General features: G+C 43.4%; 1 protein-coding gene across 2 annotated transcripts in view; it reads right to left on the reverse strand.

The window, feature by feature from the left end:
* SH3KBP1 (SH3 domain containing kinase binding protein 1) overlaps positions 1 to 14,945 on the reverse strand; it is a 342,133-nt gene that overhangs the window by 265,873 nt on the left and 61,315 nt on the right. Inside the window, exon 1 of one of the 2 annotated variants that reach the window (XM_055438216.2) lies at positions 11,012 to 11,107. The exons of the other annotated variant lie outside the window; for it this stretch is intronic. Coding sequence (XP_055294191.2) covers positions 11,012 to 11,023 — 12 coding nt within the window. The 5' untranslated portion in view covers positions 11,024 to 11,107. Of the gene's footprint in view, positions 1 to 11,011; positions 11,108 to 14,945 lie in introns of those variants that run through there. 2 annotated transcript variants of the gene reach the window in all.

The raw sequence follows: 14,945 nt of genomic DNA on the forward strand, positions 1-14,945 counted from the left end.
TCCACAGCTGACGGAAGCATGTCCCTGCTTAAAATCCTTCCTTCAGTGTGTCCCAATTCACTGCAGAATCCAAGTGCCTTAGAAAGGGATGCGACATCCCCGTCACCTGCCAGCCTCACTTTTCCCACTTCCCACTTCACTCACTGGCAAGGCTCACTCCCAGAAACTCATCCAACTGTCTCCCCACAGCCTCTGAGCACACTACACCCACTTTCTTGCTCACTCCAGCTCCAGCTATCCTCCTCACTAATATCCTGCTCATCCCGCACTGGCTCTTGGGTCCCATCCCTTTGGGCTCCCTGGTGGGTTGAAAAACCATGTTTTGGGGTCTGTCTCTTCAGGCTAGACTCCAGGGCCGAAAAGAGCACTCCAGACATAACAGACACTCAGCAGACACCCACTGAACTGGTCTGCTCTTTCTCTTTGGGGAAGGACACCAGCTTCTTCTATAGGTCACTTGTGTCATTGACTTTGGGGGTAGGCAAGCCAATGAGGTCCCGAGTGTCCTGGCTCTCATCCACACCCACTTGCCTAGAGTGATCTCAGGTCCAGCAAGAGACACAGGCACCTACAACACGTACACGCCACCCTGTGAGAAACCCCTCATCGGCAACCACACTGAGCACTTCAGCTTCTCGGCTCAAATGCTCCCTGACACAGAAGGTAATGGTGACAATGCATGTCATCTCTTTCACCATGTCTCAGCTTTCAGAAAAGGAAGAGTGGGGATGCCTTTTTTTTCCCCCTGATTACGGAGTTGTCCTTGTTTTCTTTAATCCTTACACAAGGTAAGGAGCTGAGGTACCAAAAGTCACAAATGCAACTAGAATGGGAAACACATGATTTTAAAACAAGACTGCACACTTTTAAAGGGACCCAATAACTGGAGGAATGCTGGCAAGATCATTTCCACCAAATGTCTGATCTGCCTGCAGGATCTCAGGGGAAAAGATTAATAGAAAAACTTAAGAAATGTTTAAAAGCCAGTTCCCAGAGAGTCTCAGTGATCAAAACAAAACAAAGTCACTCTGTGAAAGAAACGACCCACAGAAACCCACCGTGGAGTGGATGCTTAATCACAAGGAAGACATGGCCCAGATCTCCTGCTTGTCCTGGCTCTCCAAATGTCCCAGAAATGCAACTCCAACTCAGGAGTAGAGGAAAGAGCTGAAACAACACTTCAAATATTCGCGATGGTAACTGTAAGTCCTACCTCATAATCATGACTACTCTTTTCCATATTTGGGCCCCAGCTTCCCTGGATGCACTCCACAAGCACTTACAGACATTATCTAATGCTAAGCAGATCAGCAAACTAACCATTAAGTACTCTGCTTTTTTCTCTGTGTGCCCTGATTTAAAGCAGTCTGCGCACAATCTTAAAGAAGTGGCCGATTCCCTTGTGTGTTGGGGAGATGCTAAGATTTCTCACATAGTTTAGGTCAAACAAGAAGCTCTTAGGATGTCAGGAAGTTTGTCTTTAAACATCTCAATCTGATTCCAACAGTGAAGTTTTCAAAGCTGTCATTATCCCCCTTCTCCCCCTCACAATAAAACCAAAGGTGACAGATTTATCATGAAATCACTTCAGTAGCTTTTTTTTTTCACCCTAAATACCTGGCTGAACTCAGCCCCAGTGACTCTAATCCAATTAGTTTGGAGTGGGGTCTGGAAATCCATAGTATTCAAACTTCTCCAAGTGACTCAGGGGGCCAAGACAGCCCCCAAATAGAGGGCTGGGTGAAAAGGGTCAGTTCTACTCTGGCTACTAAAAGAAGCATCAATCTCAGCCTTTCCCCACGCTCCTGGCCAAGACTTCCCGAGCCCAAATTTGCACTTTCGCAAGATGGGAAAGGACAGATCACGAAGGTTGGGAGGCACAACAGTGTTTGAGAAACTCAGGGTACACCATCATCTGACTTCAGAATCTCCTGGGTTGTGTTTTGTTTTCCCTTTGCAAGTGGGAGAAGCAGCAGCAGGAGGTCACCATCAGACCTCAGAATCCACATGGCACAGTTTGTCAGGATCTTACTGATTAACAAGAGGGTCAAATCCTACTCCCTCCCTCCTGCCCTCCCAGAAACTGTGAGCAGTCAGATTAAATGTAAAGGGAGTCAAAAGACTAAATACCACCTGTTTGTTCAATTAAAGCAATACATTTTTCTATTCGTGCTGGCAACATCAACACTCATGGTACTGCGCATGTTTAAAAGCTACCAGCCACATTCAATGCCTACCCCAGCACACCAGCAGGACTTGCAAAGTGTCTGAGTATTAAAGAGCTCTACACAGACCCAATGCATGCCAGGATAAATCATTCTTAGGACTCGTGAGAACTACTAATTGCATCCATTTTTAAAAATCAATATACTTCAAGAAACTTTTTAAAAATTCATATGGTTATTTCTCTTGTTCAAATAACTTCATAAGGCATTCACAGGAAGTCGCGGTTCCAAGCAAATGTGGCTATGTATTAAAACACACACACACAAAATCTCTCAGTAGCCTAATACCCAGCTCAGCAAAGGTTCCTAGCAGGTTCTTAGAACCCGACAAATTAGGGGATCCCTCGTGCTACTTAAGATCTGTGTTGTTGTTGTTTTAATGTAGGCAAAGCCACCCTGACAATCCTGTACCCCTGTATCATAGTACAGTTTGGAGTGAGACAGCATGGATTCCAGTTAAACCACGCACAGGTTCAAATTCAGCTCTGGCGCTGACTATCTGCTCTCTCCTGGGCAAGTTACTTAACCTCTCTGGTCTGTGGAAAGTGTTGTATAAGAATTCACTGTTTTCCCTACCCAAAATGTAATACCATGGGGCTTTTCTCATGGCTCAGTGGTAAAGAATCCACCTGCCAATGTAGGAGACATGGGTTCAATCACTGGATCAGGAAGATCTCCTAGAGAAGGAAATGGCAACCCACTCCAGTATTCTTGCCTGGGAAATTTCATGGACAGAGGAGCCTTGTGGGTTACAGTCCATGGGGTCGCAAGAGTCAGACATGACTTAGTGACTGAACAACAACAATATAGTACCATGAATGGTATAGATAAGAGAACTATGTACACAAGAGGTACTCAATTATTACTATTGTTTGAGAATACCCCACCCAGACTACATTTCCTTCAATGAATATTTCATTACTTAACATGAGCAAACTTTTGGTTCTGTCAAGAAAGGTGCCTGTGGGAAAGTTTTTTTTTTCTTTTCTCTAATGGCAATGGCAAAAATAAATAAATAAATAAACCAGAAATCAATGAATATATAAAGTTCTCCCTCTCAAATCATGTACTTAATATGGTTTATTTATATTATGACATTTATTCTTAACAAAGCATTATTATAGAAAAAATTATCAAAAGTATTTAATACTTTTTTCCACTCGTGCTGGCAGCATCAACACTCACGGTACTGCGTATATTTAAAAGCTACCAATCACATTCAAAGCCTACCCCAGCACACCAGCAGGACCAGCAAAGTTTCTGAGTATTAAAGAGCTCTACGTGGACCCAATGCATGCCAGGTGAAAACTGCACTCTATAAAACAGTAGACTGGTACCAGTGACATACAGTTACTGTGATCACAAATGCTGATTTCCAGAATGCTGAGCATTGGCAACTACCAGGCAACACTGTCTTCACAGTATCAATGTCACATTGTAATATATGCAGTAATAAGACAGCAGAGGGAATTGGGATGTTGAAACTATTTAAGCTACCAATCTTCCTCTGATTTAAGCTCTCATGACAAATGAGCAAATGATAGATTATTCAGTGTATTTATTAAATCCATTTCCCTGGGCAATTTCACTAGCCAACACTCTACCATAAACTGAGTTACCACAAGAATTAAATGATTTTTTTTTTTCACCAGAGGCTCATTTTAAGAATACCCATCCTTCCAGTTAGTTCTTATAAGGTAATCATTCGAAGAAGGGCTACAGTCTTCATCAAGTCAGATAACCTCTCTGGTTTCAATTTTCCTGTTTGTAATATGAGGAATAATCACTATTTGGGGTGGGGGTCTGGGGGTGAGGATTAGCTGAATTTATGCACATTCTCTACAATTATGAAGAGGAGTAAGTAACACTCCCTTAATGGATAAAGAATAAGACTTCTACTCACAACAGCAAATTCACATTCCTTTTCACTCTATGCCAGGTCCTGAAGTGGCTATTGACAAAGTTTATTACTTATTAAATAATAAACTCTCACTGTCCCTCAAAATGTAGGAAGAGAGGAGTAATTCCTGTCTGTGTTTAAAAAACAGAAGAATGAGAGCAGGAAGAAACCCACGCACTACTTCCTCTCTGGGTTAGCCTTGACAGTGACAGCTGCAAGGGTCACTCTCATCAGCAACATCCCCATAGTGCTGTAACCTTCTAAAGCTGAGGGGATCCAAGGTTGTTCATGCCTCGGGGCCTTTGCACTTGCTCTTCTGTACTCAGATGGCCCTTAGTCATAGAGAAGCCTCCTCATCACTCAGGTGTGAGCAACGATGTCACCTTGCCCCCGAGGCCGTCTCTGATGACTCTGGATGAAACAGAAACAGCTCACATACTCCCCCAGTCACTCGATCCTTTCGCCCTCCTGTATTTCTCTGCTGCATGTTTCATGTTCTATGATTTTTTTGCTTGTCTGTTCTCATGCTCTCTTTCCTCTGTTAGAATATATACTCTCTAAGGGCAGAGACCTTGTGAAGTGCATTCTAAAAATGGCACCTGGCACATGAAGGGCACTCAGTGGACAGACCTAGGTAATCTATGTGTTTGACAGTTTCAACACTCTGTCATATCTGCATCTGGTTCTGATGATGGCTTTGCCTCTTCAGACTGCATTTTGTGGCCTTCTGGCATGCCTTGTATTTTTTGGATTGAAAGCCAGACATTCTATATAGGGTAGTAGCTACTAAGATAAATGAGCCCTTACTGCAGGATTTATGCTAATTTAGTCAACAGTTGGGCTATGTTGCCGTGTATTGGTCCCAAGGACATTAGAAACTTGGAAATTCCTCTGGTGATCATTTTTGCCCCCCCCACCCTTGATTTTAGGGGTTCCCTTTCTACTGTTCCCCAGAGAGAACCTGTCTCTAGTAGCTCTTCCTGTTGAAATCCACTGTTGTTACTCCTGGAGGCTTGTTAGCATGCTGGGGGAGAATGGGTTCTCGAATATTCTGATCCTCAGTCTTTGGGATGCACATGGGGCCTGCACATGGGGTCTGAGGGTTGGGGGTTCACCTTCAAAGTGCTTCTGCCCCTCGTTCAGAGGCAGAGCTCCCTCACGCCTTCCCTCAACTGCAGGGGGTACCCTCCAGTGTTTTCAGTCCACAGCCTTAAGGCCCTTCTCCATGCAGAGTAAGACTTTGTTTTAGGCGAGGTAGGGACTGAGGCTAAGTGGAATTCCTGCCTCCAGCTGCAATGGTATTTCACCAGTGCCTCAGACCGTGTCCTTCCCCCCACAGAATAAACCTTCTGTTCCTTAAGGGACAAGGATCTAAGCAGATTTCTCAGTGGTTCCTGAGACAGTACCTCCACACCATGAGTTTTCTCTGGATTTTCCCCAGGCTTTGCTGTAAGAGCCAGGTGGGGTTCCTGGCAGGGAAAGCCTAGGAAAGGGTAAGACTCCCTTCTACCCCACCACTGCCCCTAGGAGCTTCACACTGGTGTTAGCCTACACTCAGCCTCCAGCAATCTGTCAAAACTTGAGCTTCATCTTTCTACCTACTTCTGTGGTGCCTGGTGGCTTCTGTCTCGAGTAAGCAAAAGTCTTGTGTCTCAGAAAGTGCCCTCCTCTCTCTTCAGACTCTGAAATGACTGTTTGCTCTGCAAACTTGTTCTCTGTTCATTTCTAGTCTGTCCAGATTTTTTCTTGTAAGTGTGGGAGGGACATTTTTGCAACTCTCGATTTCTCTGAGCTGAAATCAGAAGTCTCTTTACTGATTTTTAAAGAATCAAAAGTAGGTATGACAAAATGGTAACATTTGATAAAACTAGGTGGTGGGTAGGTAGATGTAGTTTGTATTCTCATGCCCTTCTATATTTTAATAGTCAGTAACATTTCAAGTTTAAGGTGTGGGTGGCCACAGTAGGAAACAGCACTATAATATAAATAGACTGAGATATGTATACATTTGGTTCTTGTTCAACAATACACAGAAGTCTCCTGAATTTTAAAAAAATAACCATCATTTTTGGCAACACCTCAGAAACTGTTATGAAAAAATTTAAATCACCCCAATACCATTCAATTTTAGTGTCAAAGTAAAAGAAACTAAAATAGAAATATTAATGTCTTAGAAGAGAACAATTTGTGCATGTTTATAAATCAAAGTACATGACAATATTACATGTTAATTGATTTACTGTCCTTTAAACTGATAGCCAACCATTACTATTCATATTCATGGGAACCTGAAGTTACTAATGCATGTGCCTGTGGACCACAGGTCATTCAACAAGTGCTGGGTCCCAGGCTGCAGTGTATCAGGCAACGTATATCACAAGCCTCAAACCGCGGACTTCCATGTCTCCCCTACCTGCGTTCCTAAATTAATATAACCTTTAATCGCATACAAATAAAAGCAGCAAAGGCTCAGTAAGATCCATCTCATGGAAAGAACTTTCTCTTTTTACTTAAATAATTCACTTCCTTAGATAATAGCAAGTAAATTATATGCTATGAAAAAAATGAACCATTTAAGACTCCAAAACTTCCAATTAATCTTAAGGATTGTATATTCAATTCAATTAAACTAGATGAATATTTAACACACTTCTTCTCTGTACTTACAACCATTCTAGCCACTCTGGGGGAAAAAATGGACAGACATGAATAACCTACCAATCTCTGCCATCACGACAGACCCTGAGATGGGTTGCAGGGCTGAGAGGAGCCTGTGTGACCACACAGTCTGGGGATGGCAAATGCCTGGCACAGACCAAGAAGGGCCCTCCAGTTAAGTTTCATTAGCAAAGAAGGTGACTTTTAACTATTATTATGCTTTAGTATTCACTTGTATATGCCAATTAAAAGGAAATTATTTTCAGTAGAATGCATCTTCATTTGGCTTTTTTTGTAATGAATGAAGACAGGCCTAAGCTTGGTTGTAATGAGCCTTAAATGGGATGACTCCACCCATGATGAATCTGTAGCTTTAATTACCATGTGTGGTTCTGTTAGATGCACTCCAGGTAGAACTGCAATCAGGGTGACCAGTCAGACAGCTAAATAACACACTTTCCCCTGCCTGAGAACCATCACATGTCAACTGTGCTGTGTCGTTACCACAGCTGTTTACCTTCCTGCACTGCAATAGGCTCGAAATTAGACTGCACCTCCAGCTCAAGGGCTGGGGACGATGTTAAGGTGAAAGTTGGCAGCATCCTCGTCTTAATGGTCTCCTTAAAATACTTGTTAATGGAATCCATTCAAATTCAAGTTTTAAAATAAAAGGGTGAGTTAAATTGAATAAAAAATATCACAGGCTATAAGAGAATAAAGGCATATAGATTTTTAATCACCACTGACAGGAGAAGCTCGCGTAATAATTGCATGGATTATATTACCAAAGAGAGCATCTATCATGTGACATTTTGAACCAAACAACACAGCACTCTCTGGAAAAAAAAATCAATAAACACAAAGAAGCAATTTCTCAACAGTTGAAAGAAACTACACAAACCTGACATCTTCCATATTCAAATACTTTTCAAAGTTCATATTATGTGTCATCAAAGTCTAATGTCATAATTACTCATTTGACACAGAATAGCTGAAGCTACTTTCATATGGCAGATGTACTTTTTTTGTAGTCACGTTGACAATTATTCCAGTTTTGAGATTTGGGGAGAGAAAAGTTGTGCACACACTCATGATTTTGCTGCCAAGAGGAACAGTTAAAGACTGAACACAAGGCAAGCTGTAAACAGATACATCATGACCAGCAATAAACCTGATTCCTTTTCTATTTGTGCCCATGAAGACCTCAATATTACAGTGTGACTACCAGTCTAGCGGTTATAACTTGAGAATAATTACCATGTTAAACAGTCATAATGTATCTTCTACCTACAACCTGCAAACCTATTGCTTCAGATACCATTTCTTTACTATGAATCTATGTGGTCAGAAAACGAATCCCAAGTGACTAAACCCTTCAGCAACTAGCATCACACTGAAGACAATGAGGTGTTGTCCAAACACACATGGCTTTGCTAAGACCACATTCATGTTTTATCATCAATGCCAATTATAGTTTATTACAGTCATGACTAAGATGCACATGTATAGTAAGTCTGTTAAAGATAATTTGAATTTTTTTATTCCACAATGTGCAAAAAACAAGTCCTTTTTCATTGTTACCTGGCCCCCCACTGTACTGATACTAGTTATCTCAGATCTTGACACCACGGCCTTGTTTTACAGCTAGGAAAATTACAGCCCTGAGAGCTTCAGGGCCGCCACCAAGGAGCTGCCCTGCCTCATTCGAAGAAAGACTGTGTGTAAGAGGAGGCGGTGGCCAGAGTGTCCCCACGCCACCTGGGGATGCAGCGGCACCGCAGTCTCCTCACTCTGGGCCTCCATCCTGGACCACCTGCCTCAAGAAAGCCAGGGCAGGGTGTGCTTTGGCTCGGACAAGCAGCCCAGCCTGCTTTGTTTTCCACCCGGACACCCAGACACAGGATATCATCTCTGTGTCACTTTTCTTGAGAAAAACCTGGTGGTCCCAGAGGAAGGATGACAACAAACGAAACTCTCCTTCCTCCGTAACAAGCAAAACAGGCAGCCAAGGGCTAACAGGGCCCAACGCCATGTACTTCATTCCACAAATAGCTGAACACATCCGTGTGTGGCTTTCACGTTACTGCATGCATTAAAGACACATTCACTTTTCCACCTTTCCTCTCCCTGAACCTCCTTCAAGAATGTCTTGTCTCATCTTCCACAGGGGCAGAAAGATGAGAAAGTTTACCCCTGAGCCTGGGAGTCAGGGGGTGGGGGATACATTATTTCAAATCCCCTTGGGAGTTAAGAAACCAGAGTGAAACCAAATGTCTCCTGGGCAGCCCATGAGGTGTCCTGTCCACATAGAGCTTCAGGACAGACCTTGTGTCTCCAGCCTCCTCCCCAGATCCTAGGTGGCTTTCGAGCTGAGGTCACACTGCCCACCCCCACCCCCCGCCAGCTCCTGCTAATCACTGCCCAGGGGCAGAGGCAGTGCCAACACCTGGCTGTTGCTGCCCGTTTCTGCTCTTCTCTCAGGCAGTCTTGGCTCAGAAGCCCCCTGCCAGGCTGACGGCGATGAAGGGCATCACAGCCTGTGGCACCCCCTGCGCCCCTTCCCCACCCTTCCATATTCCAGGGCTGTTACTTTCGCCCCCACCACGAAAACCTGAAGCCCTACATCCATCTCAGCACCACTGCCCACAGCATCCGACTGGAAACCTCTCACCTCTGTATCTTCCCAATCTCTCAGCAGGGCTAAATACTTGTATTAATAGCGGACATTCGCTGACTGATTAATAAGCGTCAAACACTTCTCAGTTGCCCTACATGTGTACTCTCATGCATTCTTCCAAGGACACTAACTAAAAGATATACCATTGTCATCCTTCCCATTTTTCATAAGAAGAAAGAAATGGATACCTGGGCAGAAGGATCAAATGGCTTCCCCAAGGTCTCAGGGCTAATAGATATAGATTCCAGCTTCTAGACCACAAGGCATGAGTCAAAGCGCACTGAGTCCCAGGCACAGACCTCAGTAAGGACGTGCTGAACGTGGCTGACCTGACCAGGCTCACAGGTCACAGCAGAAAAGGCTGAAATGACCAAGTAGAAAGACAAGGCCATGGCAAACTCTCTTCCCACACACAGTGTGTGTACTATGGGGAAGGGGGAAGATTGGCTTCTCGATATGACCCACACTATAGACACTTTTATGCAGATTTGTCTACCTGCACCATGAAAAAGAAATCTTAGATGAAAATATGATTTTTAAAAGGTCATCATCAAGTAAAAGTTGAATGGATGAGTCGAAAATCAAAAAAGGAGAAGTTTAGTTACCACACAATTTGTTCACATATGAAAACTTTTATTCTAAAAACTACCATTTTTATTTTAAATGACTACCATTTCATGTCCTCCAATAAACTTTGGAAGATGGCATACATTCCGTAAGGCCTTCTTGAATAAAGATTTCATGCAACACATCAAATTTACTTTGTGCTATAAACTTGGAATGTTCTGCTTCCTGGTTTTGGAGACACCAACTTTTTTTTTTTTCACATCAAAATTTATCAGCCTGAAGAATTTGTACATTTGGCGGGTGTGTGAAACTAATTTTTTAAAAAATTCTAACTCTTACAATGTGATTTAAGAGCTCCGATACTACTGATTAGACTTTTTTAAATGTTAGAGATATTCTGTATATAAATGCATGAACATTAGAGAATAGTATTATATTGGGTGGTTAAGAATAGTAGCAGTTTTCCTTTATTTGCCCAAACTTGGACTCATTCCGGAGAGGGGTAGAAAAGCCCCGACCACAAATCCCCCTTCCAGCCGGTGCTCAGCATTATTAAGAACAATAGCAACAATGTGCAGTGCACACCCCATGCTGGGGGCCACCTGGGGAGAGAGTCTGGACCCAAGTGACCACTCTCTCTCCCGCCTGAAGCACCTTCTCCTACCCTTCAGAACATTCACTTTCCTGAATCTTCTCCTCCCCTCTGACCACTACCTATCAGTCTCAATACTGGTTTTACTTTCAACACTGTAGTGGGGGGAAGGGGCAAGAATCCTCTCTTCTTTGACCTCACTCTCTCCCCTGGTGATCTCGGTCAGTCTGGGCTTTGAAAGACCCCTAAATTCCTGTCTCTAGCCTTGAAATCCAGACCCACATCTTCAATCTGCTTCCTGGGACTCAGTACCAAAACCTTGCCGTCCCCCCTCCCTCCTCTGTCTTTCTCACCACACACAATCAGCCATACTCAAATCCTGGTGGCTCTACCTTCAGAAGCATCCAGAATCTGACCACTTCTTCTCTGGTCTCCCCGGGACTCCTGCGTCGGCCTCCAAACTGCCCTCCCTGCTTCCACCTTTTGTCCCCTGCAGTTTGTCCTGAACCTGCAGCCGGAAGGAACCAGTTAGAGCACCTCGGTCACACCACTTCACTGCTTGCACGATTACTTCCCATCTCACTCAGCGTCCCCAGGCTTAGAGTAGCCCGACCAGATCTGCAGCCCCGTGACCTCTAAGCCCATTCCCTGCTGCTCCCCTCTGGGTCTCTCCCCTCCAGCATACTGGTCTCTGTTGCTCTTCCAACACACCACAGAAATTCCTTCCTCAGGGCCTTTGCACGTGCTATTTATTGTCTCTGACAGAAAGGTTCTCTCCACAGATCCCCACAGGGCTCCCCTCCTCACGTCCTGAAGTCTTGACTTGAAGGTTACCTTTTCAGTGAGGCTTGCGCTGGCCACCTTATCACAAACTACAATCCTATGCTCAACATCCCATAGCCCCCCTCCTCTGCTTTTCTTCTCTCCAACATATTATGTAACTTGTTCATTATGTTTATAGCTTATTGTCCATCTATCCCATTAGGATGTAAGTTCCACGAGAGCAAGGATTTTTGTCTGATTTGTTCAGTGTCTTCCCTAGTAACTATAACACAGCAAACACTCAATAAATATTTTATGAATGAATGAAACTCAAAGAGCTTAAATAACTTGCCCAAGGTGGGAAAGCTCAGCTCTCACTCCGAAACTAGTGCTGAGTCACCATTTGTGATGAAATAAAGATGCTTTATCACTACACACTCAGATAACTACAGACCTGATAAAAATTTGAACCAAATTACATAGCAAGGGGTCCATTAACCCAGCTCATTTGTTACTTTCATTATTTGCTGCTTCCTGATATTCTTTTGGAAGACAAGAGGGATTTAAAAACAATTCGGAAAAAGTAACACACAGCTGGGAGCTACTCCAATCACAAGAAGTCGAAAGATTGAATGCACCTCAATCTCTGAGGTAAAATAAACAAATCAAATGAAAATACATAATTTTCCATTTTAAATCAGCTTTCAAAAATCTTAGAAATAAAGAAGCCAAAACCTCCACTAGTAACATTTAGCATTTTCCCCCTACACATGATTTGGTGTTTGTGTAACACGCTGCATATACAATTATGTAGCCTGCTTTTTTTCTCTCATAGCATATACGTAATTTCTATATTACTGCATAGATCCTTGTGTGTGCATGCTCACTCAGTCATGTCCAACCTCTTTTGTGATTCCATGGACCGTAGCCTGCCAGGCTCCTCTGTTCATAGGATTTTCCAGGCAAGAATACAAGAGTGGGTTGCCATTCCCTTCTCCAGGGGCTATTCCTAAACCAGGGATCGAACCCACATCTCAGGTGTCAACTGCACTGGCAGGAGGATTCTTTACCACTGAGCTACCTGAGAAGCCACAGATCCTTATAGCCCCCAAATTTAAGGCTATGTGGTATCCTGTCAGCAGGCAATGCAATTCTAAGCTAGTAAAAAGAAAAGCAAAGAATATAAACATCAATTCGAATTAGAAGCCCAAGACCACTGCTCAGCAGGCCATCTTCAAATTGACTGCTAGCTCCACCACTGGATTTGACACAGGTGCATCTCCCAAAGCCAGGACCATCAGTTCCTTTGGCAATCCTCGGGCCATATCACTTCCTGTAAGACCAGGAGCTTAGGACCACCACCATCCAAAGAGTAAGAACTAAGTTCCCAACGGTGCCAATAACCACAAACATCAGGAAACAGGCAACAAAGATAGTCACTCATTCAACAAATATGGAAAAGCACCACTGTGCGCCAGGCACAGAGACACAATGCTACACAGAGGCCACAGACCCTCAGTACAGCAAGGATGACAGACATTCGTCAAAGCACCACAAAAACAGATTTTAAATTTTAAGAGTGACAAATGTTAGGAGAGAAAAATTGCACCACAAAGACTCGCAGAAAATGGAGAGACAAAGCTGGAAAGAAAGGTGGGAGCTGCAGCCCATGGGTGTACCACGTTCAAGAGCTTAATCTCTAGCCTAAAACGAAGAAAAGGCCAAGGAAGGATGTTTCAAGTATGTGCAGTATCTAGAGAGGGTGTGATCAGATTTGTATTTCAAGACGGTCAGTAGAACCTCAAGGGAGGCAAAAGCAGGACAGCCATCCAAGCAGTCTTGGGAGGCATTTGCTCCAGGAGACGTGGCCCAGGAAGCGAACTAGACCCAGGCCCTTTCATCAGCACTGTCTCTGAGGCCCCCGACCTCCTCTCGCCCACGTCACTGCTGTCTTCCCCCACTCTTCTTTCTTTCCGGTCTGCTTCTCTCATTGGTCTCCAGACCAACCACAGAGACATCAAATAGTGATGGCTCCCTGTGTCTGCACAGTGGGCAGGGCTCCACTAAATTCCAGCCATGACCATAACAACACAAGGCAGATAAGAGAATCTGACCATGGGAGAGATAACTGGAATACCCAGGACAGGCTAGAGAACTACAGTGCAAGAAAAAGTGGGAGGGCAGGGAGTGGTTGGTTTGTTTATTTTTCTAATTTAGTGGAAAACAAGGACAAGAGTTAAGAATCTTAATATATACCAAGGCTGGCACTCAGAAGCAGAGATGCAGATGGCTCTGGGGTACAGCCTGAATATGGGGTGTCTATAAAGCTCCCCAGCTGATACTCATGTACAATCAAAGGGGAAACCCACTGGCATTATTATTTTTTAACTTTTTATTTTGAAATAATTATGTACTCCTAGGCAAATTTGGCAGGGCAAAAGCTAGTAGAGTTTTGCCAAGAGAATGCACTGGTCATAGCAAACACCCTCTTCCAATAACACAAAAGAAGACTCTACACATGGACATCACCAGATGGTCAATACTGAAATCAGATTGCTTATATTCTTTGCAGCCAAAGATGGAGAAGCTCTATACAGGCAGAAAAACAAGACCAGGAGCTGACTGTGGCTCAGATCATGAACTCCTTATTGCCAAATTCAGACTTAGATTGAAGAAAGTGGGGAAAACCACTAGACCATTCAGGTACGACCTAAATCAAATCCCTTACGATTATACAGTGGAAGTGAGAAACAGATTCAAGGGATTAGATCTGATAGAGTGCCTGAAGAACTATAGATGGAGGTTCATGACACTGTACAGGAGACAGAGAGCAAGATCATCCCCAAGAAAAAGAAATGCAAAAAAGCAAAATGGCTGTCTGAGGAGGCCTTACAAATAGCTGTGAAAAGAAGAGAAGCGAAAAGCAAAGAGAAAAGGAAAGATGTACCCATTTGAATGCAGAGTTCCAAAGAATAGCAAGGAGAGGCAAGAAAGCCTTCCTCAGTGATCAATGCAAAGAAATAGAGGAAAACAACAGAATAGGAAAAACAAGAGATCTCTTCAAGAAAATTAGAGATACCAAGGGAACATTTCATGCAATGATGGGCACGATAAAGGATAGAAATGGTATGGACCTAACAGAAGCAGAAGATATTAAGAAGATGTGGCAAGAATATGCAGAAGAACTATACAAAAAAGATCTTCACCACCCAGATAATCACGATGACGTGATCACTCAACTAGAGCCAGATATCCTGGAATGTGAAGTCAAGTGGGCCTTAGGAAGCATCACTACGAACAAAGCTAGTGAAGGTGATGGAATTCCAGTTGAGCTATTTCAAATCCTAAAACATGATGCTGTGCAAGTGCTGCACTCAATATGCCAGCAAATTTGGAAAACTCAGCAGTGGCCACAGGACTGAAAAAGGTCAGTTTTCATTCCAATCCCAAAGAAAGGCAATGCCAAAAAAATGCTTAAACTACTGCACAATTGCACTTATCTCACATGCTAGTAAAGTAATGCTCAAAATTCTCCAAGCCAGTCTTCAACAGCACATGAACCGT

Source organism: Moschus berezovskii, chromosome X (genome assembly GCF_049115385.1).
Source record: "Moschus berezovskii isolate FMDL1 chromosome X, NW_MosBer_1.0, whole genome shotgun sequence".
Taxonomy (NCBI): Eukaryota; Metazoa; Chordata; class Mammalia; order Artiodactyla; family Moschidae; genus Moschus; species Moschus berezovskii.